Consider the following 13,308-nt stretch of genomic DNA (forward strand, 5'->3'; position numbering starts at 1 on the left):
TATACAGAGAGTGGGAACTATCACTTGTCATGAGCCAAGCACAATCTGCCATTTTCTGACCTGTGATAACAGCACTGTGTCTAGACATCAATATTTCAGTTTTTTGTTTTAGTTCACATACTGAGACTGACTCACAGTGTGCACTTCACTGATACACTGATTCTGACTTTTCCCCCTCTGGTCCACCCTGTCAGGTTCTACTGGGACTTCACCATGCTGATGTTCATGGTGGGCAACCTGATCATCATCCCCGTGGGCATCACCTTCTTTAAGGATGAGACCACCACGCCCTGGATCATCTTCAATGTGGTCTCTGACACCTTCTTCCTCGTGGACCTGGTGCTCAACTTCAGGACGGGTATCGTGTTTGAGGACAACACCGAGATCATCCTCGATCCTAAAAAGATTAAGAAGAAATACCTGAAGAGCTGGTTTGTGGTGGACTTTGTCTCTTCCATACCTGTGGATTATATCTTCCTCATCGTGGAGAAAGGGATTGACTCGGAGGTGTACAAGACAGCCCGGGCGCTCCGCATTGTCCGGTTCACTAAGATCCTCAGTCTGCTGCGCCTGCTGAGGCTGTCCAGACTCATCCGTTATATCCACCAGTGGGAGGAGGTATGCCGAATTTCAACATTCATCATATAATCAGTTTAGTTTAGTTTAGTTTATTTATTTTGAAGTCAGGACAATGCACATTGATAAACATGTACCGTGGTACCTAAATGTGCCAGATTGTAGCCCAAGGGCTAATTTCCATCTGGAGTCCTCTTCTCTAGGCAGGTTGGTGTTACAATCCAAAAGATTACCATACATTTCAAGTAAATATTAAAACAGCATAAACACATACAATATTACAACGCATTACAGATATATGTTAAGACAGCAGTAGAGTAAAGGCATGCAGTTAGGACATTAGAGGTGATTGCATGTTTGGTTGGCTCTGAGCCACACCTTCAGGTGGCTCAGCCAAGCCAAGCCAAGAAGGAGGGTTTGATGTTCACTTTACTTTGATCAATAGAAGTATTACACACTGTATTTGTGAAGCCACACTATCCTGAGCCATCTGTACAGCAGTGTCTTGGCCTAAAATCCCTTTTTACACAGACATGGAGCATAAAAAGACATTTTTTGGTGATACTGCATCAAATTAGATGTTTTAAGACCTGTCAGTTATGTTAACAATAATTTCCTTCCCGTAACAGTCAATATATTGTGAAAGTGGTTTAGTCTCTTACTGAAATCGTTATAAATATCTAATCAGCATCACATCTGCCATTAGAACTGTACTGATTAAAAAACAGAAAGCAGTCTCACTGCTCTCATTAATAATACAATATAATATTCCATACAGCGGTTTATATCAGAATACAAGTAATCTTGTTTGTATCTAAACAATCCTCTTCTGTATAATTACTTCCTGTCTAAAAAAAAAAAAAAATGTTTTACTGTGTTGTCTAGCAATACGCCCCTGTAACAGCTCATCATAAGCCAGTAAACTGCTGCAGTTAAGAATTCAGGAGAAATTAATTTGTGCTTATCGCCGGGCAACTAAAAAAGGGATTTCCCGAGGAATGAACAAAACAACAGGGACGCTGACTGTCTTTTTTTTCTCACGATGAGAGCTGCCTTTATCACAATTTTGTAATTGTCTTAATGTGGCATTTCAACAAATTAAGACATAAAACTCTTTTAAATGGATACTGACATTGTGACCAATGGAGGAACACAAGCTTCAATGATTCCATTACACATGAAGAAATAATGAATATTTATAGATAGATGCATTATCATCAACCGTTTATCATACTGCTGCTGCATAAACACAATTAATCCTGGTCTACTCTCTCTGTGCTTTTTTGGCTGTAAATAAACTAAGGATCCCCATTTGGCCTGAGCAAACACCCATGAATCAAATGTGTGTGTTCCCTCACTCTGAAAATAACCACTGCTCTTCTGATTACAGAAAGGTAATTTGAGCTTGACGAGAACCTTAATTACTGGCTCAAAGACACACAGGCCAATGCTCCTTTGCTTCCACCGAGCTCTTGCCCTGATCAGCTTAGATGAGCTGAGCTCCCGCTCTGCTGAGCTCAATCCAAACGTGGCTGGCTGTGTTTCCCCGCTGCCCGACTCAGCTCGGCTTAGCTTAGCTCAGCTCACTGCAGCCTAAAAGATCATCTTGAAGTTGTGATGGTGTCAGTTTTTTAAGCTTGACTGTAGGCTAACCCAGAGGAGAATGCTGCTCAACAACCTGGGTCAAAATGATGCTGGTAACTTAACAGTATGTATTTTTGACATGATTTTATAATAGACTGGTGTGTGTGTTTGTTGTGTGACAGAGAGAGCAGCAGCAGAGATAAGCATTGTCAGGAATAACCAGAGCAATTTCCTGAGGCAGTAAGCATGTATCAAGGCTCTCCACTTGCTGGCATGCCTTTTTCATGAGGTGAAGCTGTGGGCGTGTATGTATGAGGGTGGAGATTGGTTGTCGGGGGTGAAATTTCATCAAGTTCACTCGTTTTTTTTCTAAGTGATGTCATGTGAATCGTCTGGAAAGATCACATGTGCATCAGACAGGAGTAGAAAGTATTTTATCTGTGTTTTCCAGGTTGTGAGTTGTGGTCACAGTAATGTGCCTTGACCCAGATTGTGGTCTGACAGTGACACATGGCCAGGTGCTGTTCTGGTGTCGGGGGGAACATTAGTCCTGGAGCCTCATTAATCATGATGGGAATGATTCCTAATCACAGGGCAGGACTTCACAGTGTGTTTCCCCTTCTCCTTCTCCAAATTAGCAAAGGCCATTAGCCACTATAGAAGATGCAGGTCTCCAAAAAGTAAAGAAAGTAATGTCTTGGAGTTTGGTCTGTAGACTTTAACCCTAAATCAGACAAATGGGATGGGAGGCATGAAACTCAAGGTATAGACAGTATGGAAAAGATTAAAACACAAACCCTGAAGATATGTATTCTAAATATGGAGCTTAATGAAGAGATATTTACATAGATACTTATACTAATATGGTTTCATACACCTTGTGTAAAAATAGATCAGACGCAACACAATAAGGTAATCTAGAAGACTGTTGCCCTTTTGTTGAGTATTGGTCAGGTGTGATGGAGTTAGATCTTACACTGGTTGACTTGACACCGTAACTAACAAGAGACATTTGCACCCCGCGCTGTAGTCGAGCAGGTTTTTGACATTCAAGTAAGCTGCAAGTTGAGCACAGCAGGGCCTCTGAGGTGGCGGGATGAGTCACCGCACTTCCCGACCTGACTGCTCCCAAACTGTAAAATAACAACAAAGGCAGCTGTTTCATGTTTCTAGAAACACACACACACAATCTGGCCTACTTCACATGTAGGACGATTTACTTCTCTCAAGTGAGAAAGCCTTTGTTTCTATATGAGAAACCATTAAATTGGCCCGTAAAGCCGGGTTTCCGATGTGCATAAATATACCGTATATATGCAGACGCACTCAGAGTCTGCCCTACTTCCCTTGTAGGACAGTTCTCTTACCCCCCACTGGGAATATATGCTTTTGCTTATGATTTGGTGAAGCATCAATTGGATTCACACCAGTACACACATGCATGTAAAACTACACACACACACACACACACACACACACACACACACACACACACACACACACACACACACACACACACACACACACACACACACACACACACACACACACACACACACACACACACACACACACTATGGTAACAGGGCCTGGCCATTAGCCAGCAAAGCCACAGTGAGTGGTGTTTACAAGGCAATGACACAAATTAGCTTTACCTGAGGTGAGTGAAGCTATGAAATCGCTCGATCATCCTCCCAGGCTACAGATTTACTCAGAGCTGCCCCAATCATATTGAATATCGAGGGGTTAGAACCAAAAGGGCGTAAGTGACATTTTGGGCGAAAATGAGTTCTATATATCAAAAGAAAGGTCTTGATGAGCTCTATCCAATGATGCCCATAACCCTAACCCATCTGAGATCAAACTGTATTGAATAAAGCAACAAAACAATAAAGACCTAACTCAAAAATGTGAGTAATGTTTGGAGCCAGAAGGGCGTAAGTGCACTTACGCCCTTCTGGCCCTGAAAAATACATCTAAATACATGTCGGACCCACATGTTGGTTCAGAGCCAGAAGGGCGTAAGTGTAGTTGTTGCCCTTAAACAGCAATGAAAATGGCTGAGAAAACTGCAGACATGGAACTGTCTGAGGCAGAAAAGACTTTGATGAATATTATGAAACAAACTGATGAATCCTATATTAAAGAAGTTAAAGATGAGTCAGAGTTGTTTTTGAATGTATGCCCTCACAAGAGTGATTACAGTAAGACAGAATCATGCCTTGAGAGCCTTACTGGGGTCATCCCTATGTTCCCCAGCTCCTATGTACCTGTTATGTGTGTGACTGGGCAACATAGAACCCTTTCATAGAAAAAGGGTTCTATGTTCCCCACTTTTCCCCAAAAAGACCAGGGCAACATGCCATTTTTGTCCCATACCTGCAGTGGAGTTGTGACTTTGCAGATTTTTGCCTATTTTTGAGTGAGAAGTTGAGTTGTGACTTTGAGTGAGAAGTGTAGTTGTCCTTGGTTGGGTTTAGGCCATGAAGAAAGGAGTTGGTTAAGTTTAATACAGTAAAAAGACCAGGTAGAGGCTAGACAGGCCAGATAGATGGATAGAGTCCAGATAAGTAGAGAGAGTCCATCGACCAGCAACAGCGGGGAACATAGGACCCTTTTAAAATAATTAATGAATGAGTTACATGACAATTAATTACTTATTCAAGTGTTAATTATTCAATCAGTTCAATGCATTGTTCAGCAGATACGCCCAATATGTCCATAGAAGACTTGGAAATGTTTGGTGCCAAAAAGGCGTATGTGACGTTTTTGACATTTTTTTTTTGATTTTAAAAGGTTTAAGAACATGTTCATTGTGTTAATATGTCATAAGTTTATTACATAAATACTCATTCATATAAGCATGTCTGTGGTTGCAATGTTGTGGTTTAAGGTTAATGAATACAGTTGATTGAAGTCTGGTCAAAATTTTGTTTTGCCTCTCTTGTAAAGTTTGTCAAATGTCACTTACGCCCTTTTGGTTCTAAGCCCTCGATATTATGGTATATTGAAAATATATTGTGTTTACAGTACACCATGCTGAATGCACTGTACTTAGTCTTAGGTGTGACTGTATGAGAGTATCTATAATGTAAATAGGGTTGCATATTGTATCAAACCAAACTCTTCAGTTCCCCTCAACTTTATGAAGCATATGGTTTCCAGCGCCAAAACTAAACTTTTCTGGTTTAGCCAACACTGTTCTCCTTGTGTTGTTTTCAGACACAGGAAGCAATTACTTTCATGAGAAAGACTAGCTAGCTACAAAACATGAGTTAAAAGTGAGTGAATATGTAAATGAATGTTGCGCTGTATGTGCTATTCACATCTAGCTTTAGAACACACATTTTTCTTTTGAACCTTTACAAGCAGATAATATATAAATATTGTGTTTACAGCTTATGCTGATCTAAGTGGCAAAAAATACAAAATACAGATTTTAAAATGAGATGCTGGCTGTTTCAGGTAACAACCAGAGAACAATTGTTGAATGTTTCAACAATTTAAAGCTGAAATATCAGAAGACAATTTACGATGATCCTTGAAATTAACACATCCATTTAATGGTGATGATCATATACAGTATGCTAATGGATTACAATATAGCGCTTGTCCCAACACCCAAAGCTTTTTACAGAAACCATTATTTATTCATACACATTCACACCGGTGGTGGTAAGTGTATATAGCCACAGCTGCCCTGGGGCAGACTGACGGAAGCGTGGCTGCCAATGTGTGCACCAAACGGTTCCTCCGACCACCACCATGATCATTCATATGCATTCACTCGTGGGAAGGTGGGTTAGGTGTCTTCCCCAAGGACACTACGACAGCGTCTGGCACAGACTATGGGCACAGAGCGAGATTCGAACCGCCAACTCTCTGATTATTGGATGACCCGCACAACCGCCTGAGCCACTGCTTCTCGGTGAACTTGTTAGCAAACATTTGCTAATCTGTATGTACAGTGTCAGTTACAGGGCAACATTATAATTTATTTTGTGTTATGTTTATGTTTCCCTGATGAATGTGAGCCTAATATTCACTCACTTGTACCTCTGTATTTGGTCTCTGTAAAGTTTTTGGAATAAGACTCCAACACAATTTGTGACGTTTTAGATGCTTTTAGTCGGCTTCTCAAAAACCATGAATGTATTGTAGATATTATGCAAAAACCATGCTACATTTCCTCTCGCTATCTGTTTACCTCTGAACCTGTTTTTCTTCTTCTGCAGGCGTAACAAAAATAATAGTAACTCAAGAACGCCTCCCTATGAACAAACTATAACATTGCATGAACATTACAGTCTCTACCTGAGGGAAATATCTGGCTCTTTAGCTGCTAGATGGGTTGCCAGGTAGTGTAGAGGATTTTAATAGAACTTTTTGCTGAAACTGTAGTTAATTGTGTTACAGCGCTGGCGCTATAAGGGTGGTGACGAACCAGACAAGTAAAGTTGTGAGGATGACAGCTTAACATGACCAGACACATTTGACACATTATTCTTCTAAAAACCTCAATTATAGCAACCTCAAATGCAATATGAAAATACCCTAAGAAACTGTTCAGTTCATTTTTGCCTAAAACAATACTATTTGTGAAAACGGATTCAGTTTTTACGTTCAGATTTAGGTTCAGTCTGAATCCACTGATTTGTCATTCTCTTCACATATCCATCTCTGCCCTTTCCGTCTGTAACCGTCTGTCTGCCCATCTTCTCTCCTCCTGACAGATCTTCCACATGACCTATGACCTGGCCAGCGCTGTGATGCGAATATTCAACCTGATTGGTATGATGCTCCTGCTGTGTCACTGGGATGGCTGTCTGCAGTTCCTCGTTCCCATGCTACAGGACTTTCCATCTGACTGCTGGGTGTCCCTCAACAAGATGGTGGTAGGCGAAATGCTCATTGTGTTTGTGTTCAAGTGAATGTGTGTTTTGGAAGTTTTCACGCAATCACATAAACAAAGGCGTTCAGGAGAACAATGGCTGCGAAACAGGAGCATAAAACATGTCCCCCCAAAGGTGTTTTATTTGCAGGGAAATGGGGAAATAGGATTTATTTTGATCATTTTATTTGAGTCTGCACACATGCAAGCACAGACATGCTCATACACACAAGACCATCCTCAATTAAACCCTCTCTAGTTAAACCCAGGAGACATTCCAGTGTATACAAAGCTGGAGTGAAGGATGAAAAAAAAAGGCTATTTTCTCTCGGTTCATACAGCACGCCACTGTGTTTGTTCTTTAGTCACCCTCTTCTTTATCTCTCTCTCTCTCTCTCGTTCTCTGTGCTCTGATGGCCTTCCTTCTTTCTAGCTGGCAGGTAGCTCCTGGCCATCTGCTGACAGACAGACCATTAGGAGAGGTTTCTCCCAAATTATTATGGGCATGAAAGGAACACTCTCTGAAAAGCATGTGGCATATTTAATGAATTACTGAATAATCAGTATTAAAAGCATATTCATTTTGGACTCGCAGCCTTTATCAACCAACGAGAACGTTGAAACATATCTCCTCACATTATACAATAATAACATAATATACACTGAGTTTTGAGTTTGTAAGTACACCTTATTTATCAATAATCATATAGTTTATATGAGAATCAATTGATGTTGAACAGTTGATACTGTTCAACTGGATCACACTATAAAGCCCTGGTTTTAGCCTGATAATGAGCTAACAACTGGATGCCCATTCTTCAGTATGTTTTGTTTTAGCACTATGTTGAAGCTGCTGAAGGAAATCTGCAAACTCATGATGCATGTTCATGTTCTGGCTCTACCATCCATCCATTGTCTGTTCCACCAGGGCCGACATATAGATACAAACAATGCGCACATTTCTTACATTCACACCTACAGGCAATTTAGAGTCGTCAATCAACCCTGTATGCAAGTTTGACTACAGGAAAGAAGTTAGATAACCCAGCGAGAACCCACACAGGCACTGGAGAACATACAAACTCCACCCAGAGAGACCCTAGGCCCAGGAATCAAACTAAAATCTGGCTGTTCCATCAGAAAAAACGTGTAGACGCTTTGCATTTGAGACAAGTTTTGACGAAACTGTGTAGAATTTTAATTTAAGTTCTATAGGGCTAATATCAAGATCATTACCATGAAGCAGTGTCCTACTTCTTCACCTCTGCTGTGTCCTGAATTTGAATTAGGACCTTTCTCTAAATGTTACGAATAAAAAGGGCCGTCAGTATGTTCACACTGTTTCATGTTAACAAAATAAACTTTAATTACTGGCTGTTTTATATCTTTGGGACATTAATCACAAATTAGGAACACTAAGAAGAAAACACAATATACAGCAGGTAACATGTCTCCCTGTTTTTGACTTCAACCCTTCCATCCTATTTGACTTATCATTCTGTATTGGAGATAACAGGGAGGGAGTTGGGGGTTGGTGACTGACACGGACAGAGGCACAGAGGGATGTGAACAGTGAAACACTATGCTTGGTTGACCTGCCACTCAAATGTGCCTTCTATACTGTATTTTATACAGGTATATAGACAGTACATACATACTGTATGATTTTGAAGGCTGAAACTGTATACTGTAGTACTTTTTAGTATAAATATAATGTGGCAGGCTAACAATACAAACTATTTATGGTGATCATTTACAAAAACAGAATAATTAGGCTTTAACTCCACAGTCTGCTGCGGAATTTGATATCTTATTGTGGCCAGGGCTGTGGCAAGGCCCTGAGTTGCTCCTATTTAAAGTTAATTTAGGTACAAACTCAAATCACCAGGTTAAGGATGATGCAGATGACAGTAAAATAACAAGCAAACACAAATGATTCCCCCAAGACTACAATCTTTATTTAATCCTACGCTAAAAGCCAAATCTTCAATATAAATGATAAAGGGACAGCACAGGAGTGCAGTCCCACCGTCCACACGTCCTGGGTCCTCCAGCACCCACATAGAAAGAGACAAAACAATAAAAACAATTATAACAAGAAAAAGGCAAGGGACTAAAACCAATCTAATGTAACCAAAAACAAAAACAAACTGTACGTACAGGCACAGAAACAAATCAAACAAACAAAACGACACAAACAAAACAACAGTGGCAATCTGTCTAATAAAGGAAAAAAAGGACAGATTAAATAAATTACTGTTCAGCTAGACAAATACTGTATGTATCAGACTTTATTTTACCTCTGCATCACACAGCATGCAGGCTCAACACAATGGAGTGGAGACTACAAGCGGGCGGGACCTTAGGTGCACCAAACAGAAAATGAAACACTGCACCCTCAGACACTAATAACCAAAAGTCAGTGCTTACCAGGGCATAGTGCATTAAAGTCTGTCACATGCGGGAGCAAGGGGGGGAAGACAGCAGAGCAGAGGACGAGCTGTGCTTACCTGTCGGCTAATATAGCACACAACATCTATCAATGAAGTAGGAGGAGCCAAACAAACCTGTCACATTATATTAAGTGCGCTATATAAATAAAGATGCCTTGCCTTGCCTTGCCTTAATAGTGCAGGTGAGTTCCTGTGACCAATGCAGAATAATATATAGTCTCACAGAGAAACAAAGAATTGCATAAATGGACTGGGAAAGCACAGGTTGCATTGCTGTGGAGGAATAGTTGTGATAAGTGGGAATAATACAGATTTCCAATCACCAGTATAAGTGTCATCTGCAGCACAAACCAGCCCACAACCGTGACAGAGCCAAAAGATGTTAGTGGTTGACTGCTCCTTACTATAGGATCAGAGGGTGCAAATAATTTTAACTGGCATTTTTGTCGCATCCGAGATGCTCAGCAGACTGGATAATTCCTCCTTCATGCTTTTGTGAGGTGCAGGCTGTTTCCCTGAACCGTCTAACGCCACTGTCACTAAGAAATGTTTCATACGCTGATAATGAACTTTCTCGTTTTTAGCACACAGATTTGTGATAGTCAAGCCTTCAAAATAGTCCTGTGGTAACACTGTGTACCATGGCACACTGCTGTGCGTGCTTGCATGCATCAGTGTGTGTATGTGTTTTGGTTTGTGTGATCTTGAGGAACAGATGGATCTCACACCCTTTGACCCTAGGGGACATCGCTGTTGCTTCTCTGTTATTTCTCATTTCTCGTTTCATCTCTGGCCATCTTTGTTTGTTTCTCACCCGCCCTTCCTCCACACACATGCACCGTCTTTCTTATGTCTGTGGAGGACAACAAGATGCCCGCTGCTGTGCCAAACTCCACATGCCACTTCTCAGAGTGTCATAAATTGAGACATTTAACAGATAGAATATTATTGACTGCTACTTTTCCTCTGCTCAAACATGCCTTCTCCCCAGGCATCTGGAATTGCTTTGTTAATTCATAGTCAGAAATATGAATGTGTTGGAAGTTTCTTATTAGCATTAAAGTCCAATTCAAAGTGACATTTCCTGTTGATGTTTTTCAATCTCAGACAACAAGCAGTTTCTGTATAGCACGCTGACATTCTTTTCTGTAATGTTAATTATTGCCAAAGGCTACAAAAGCAGAGAAAATATATTGTTCTTTATTCTCTTATCCATTAATCCCTCCCACCACTACCACCACTGCAATCACCCACACCCATACTTTCTCCTCTCTCCTCGCTGTGTTAACATTCATTTTTCTCTTTCATGCCTCAAACTGATGCGTGTTGTTCGTGCATTTGTGCCTTTTTTCCAAGCTCGATGCCACATTAGCCAGTGAGCACTCGTGTGGGCGTGGCCGCCTGGTGCGCTGCACGGCTGGCTGCCATGTTGGGGTAATCAAGGTCAGGGATCCTTTTCAGAGTCTCTTTGAATAAGAAATGCAGCGTTAAGTGATCCTCATCCTTGTGCTTCCCTGCAGGCTGACTGGCTGTCAGCTTGCACTGGACCCCACCCTACTTTCCTCTTTCATCATCCACGCACTCCAACTATGGAAATACAACCAGATTACCTTAATAACACTTGATCCATTCACTCACTCAGAGGCACTGTCATATGCTTGTGTCTGTTTTTGTTCTGATGAGCCTTGCAGGTATGTAAAAACAAATAGATGAATGAATAACAGATAACCAAAACCCTCCTAACAACACTTTTTTCTTTCTTGTAATATATTCATCTCTGCATCTACACACTCAACAATGTCTGTGACTTGTAAAAGATGTGCATACAGCACAGTGGCGTTCATCATAAGCCTGGTAATCAGGCTCCTGCAGCACATAGCGATCACAAGAGGCCAGATCATCACGGTCTATTATATAAGTGACTCTGTTATGTGAATGACAGGTGATTTAGTCCCATCTACCTCAGCCTGATTGGCTGCTAGATCAATAGCATTAGAATAAAGCCTCTATCTTCCTCTCACATATGCTTTGCTTCAGCCTGAACTGCGTTGCTGTATTTAATACAACAGCGCAAGACCAAATTTGGTCAAATGGTGGTGTCCATCAGAGAAACACAGTCCTGGAATATATTACCAGCTGTTAGAGACTGTGCCACTTACACCACCTTCAAAAAGACCCTCAAACAGTGGTTAGTAGCAAGCCAGACCTGCTGTGTAACTTTTTGTCTTTCTATTTTTCTATATGGACTCTTAATGTGAATTGGGACCTATTTTTTTGTGTAAAACTGTGTTTTATCTATTTGTATACTGGTATATTGTTTGTATGTTATGACTTGCCTTAGGACAACGGATGTGAATTAGCAACTATGCTAACTCTGGCATATTTACATAGATGCTCTGGCTGACATGTTGATTAATATGCAATGTCCTAATCAAATAAATATATAAATACATAAATACAAATAAATATTTAGGCTACTAGGAGACATTTTCCTGTAGGAGATGAGGAGTTCCTCTAACTGCTACACTCATCTGTGCATGCGCGCGGTATGAACACAAACATGCACTTCAATAAACCCTCATGCTTTGAAAGTTAATAAGGGAATTCCCTTCCATGCATTCAATTACTGAGGTGATCTATCTGACAGACAGGCCCGCCTGCTCACATGAGTGTAATGGACGTTTACCGTGTGTGGATTTATGCGTACGTGTATGAGTGACAGCTGCCTTTTTATGATCCAACAGCCTCTTCCAGTTCTAATTTTGATCACGTAGCACAGAGTGATCTTGGTAACTTCACATCAGTAGGCTACACTTATCAGAGAGGAAAAATGAAAGAAGGTGGTACAGTCCTGTGAGTGATTTGGAGCTGGCTCATGGGAATTGATTGAATCCTTGATTTATTCTGGTAGTCTCAGAATATTTGTGCCATTTTTATGGGAGACTGCTCGTGTGCATTTAGGCCGGTTGAGTACAGTCAATGAACATTTTATGCTGCTTCACATGGTCTTTTTATTTCAGATATAATGGAAAATGATTTTATGTATTCATAAATAACTGGCATTTTAGTAACTGAGGGGCTATTACCATATCAATTTATCCATAAGCAGGTTCAGTATTTTAGCTGAAAAGGGGAACTCAAAACAAGCAGTAGCTAGTTGAAAAAATAGCCTGGTTGGAGCTGCTGCCTTTGTGGGTCAAGTTGCCCCTTTGAAACCAACCCCATTTTAGGAAGTTGTCTTGTCACATTTAGCTATATGCAGTGAATCTCTGTAAACATGTTTAGTCTTACTTGAAAAAAAGCAGTCTTGAACAGTTAAAGAATTAAATTATCTGAAAGGAACTGGATGGCGGTGTATACATTCATATGACAGCATATTCATCAGAAAGATTGACACTGATCTATAGGCCTACCTCTTTGGAACTCATTAGAGGAAGGAATAAAGATTTGTTTGTTATAGGTCACAGTTGTTGCAGAGAAAATTGTTGTGGGCTGGGAAATCATGGACAAAAGACACCTAGAAAAGCTTGTGATGGAATTTTTGATAACTTGATTGTTACAACAGATGCTCTGGGCTCCAGTCATATGGCCACAGCTTGCATCATCAACACAACACATTTTCCAGATGCACATGGTTGCACATCAACGGCAGTCTGAAACCTATACAGCTGTGTCTCCGTTCAGAGGCTGGATCCCCTAAAGGGCATACCTAGCCTACACTGGTGTGGCCCTCAGAGGTCCTGGGGGTCAGATCAAACTTGCAGCTCTTCTGCAAAGGAGCCACTTCTCACAAACAGAAACAAC

At 40.8% G+C, this 13,308-nt stretch overlaps 1 protein-coding gene across 1 annotated transcript in view; it reads left to right on the forward strand.

Moving 5' to 3' along the window:
- The window catches only part of hcn2b (hyperpolarization activated cyclic nucleotide-gated potassium channel 2b), a gene marked incomplete at its 3' end in the record, with an annotated part of 43,768 nt that overhangs the window by 2,067 nt on the left and 28,393 nt on the right, over positions 1–13,308 (forward strand). Inside the window, exons 2-3 of the mRNA XM_083969810.1 lie at positions 195–618; positions 6,894–7,055. Coding sequence (XP_083825936.1) covers positions 195–618; positions 6,894–7,055 — 586 coding nt within the window. The remainder of the gene's footprint in view (positions 1–194; positions 619–6,893; positions 7,056–13,308) is intronic.

Source organism: Trachurus trachurus (assembly GCF_905171665.1).
Source record: "Trachurus trachurus genome assembly, chromosome: 4".
In the NCBI taxonomy this organism is placed as follows: domain Eukaryota; kingdom Metazoa; phylum Chordata; class Actinopteri; order Carangiformes; family Carangidae; genus Trachurus; species Trachurus trachurus.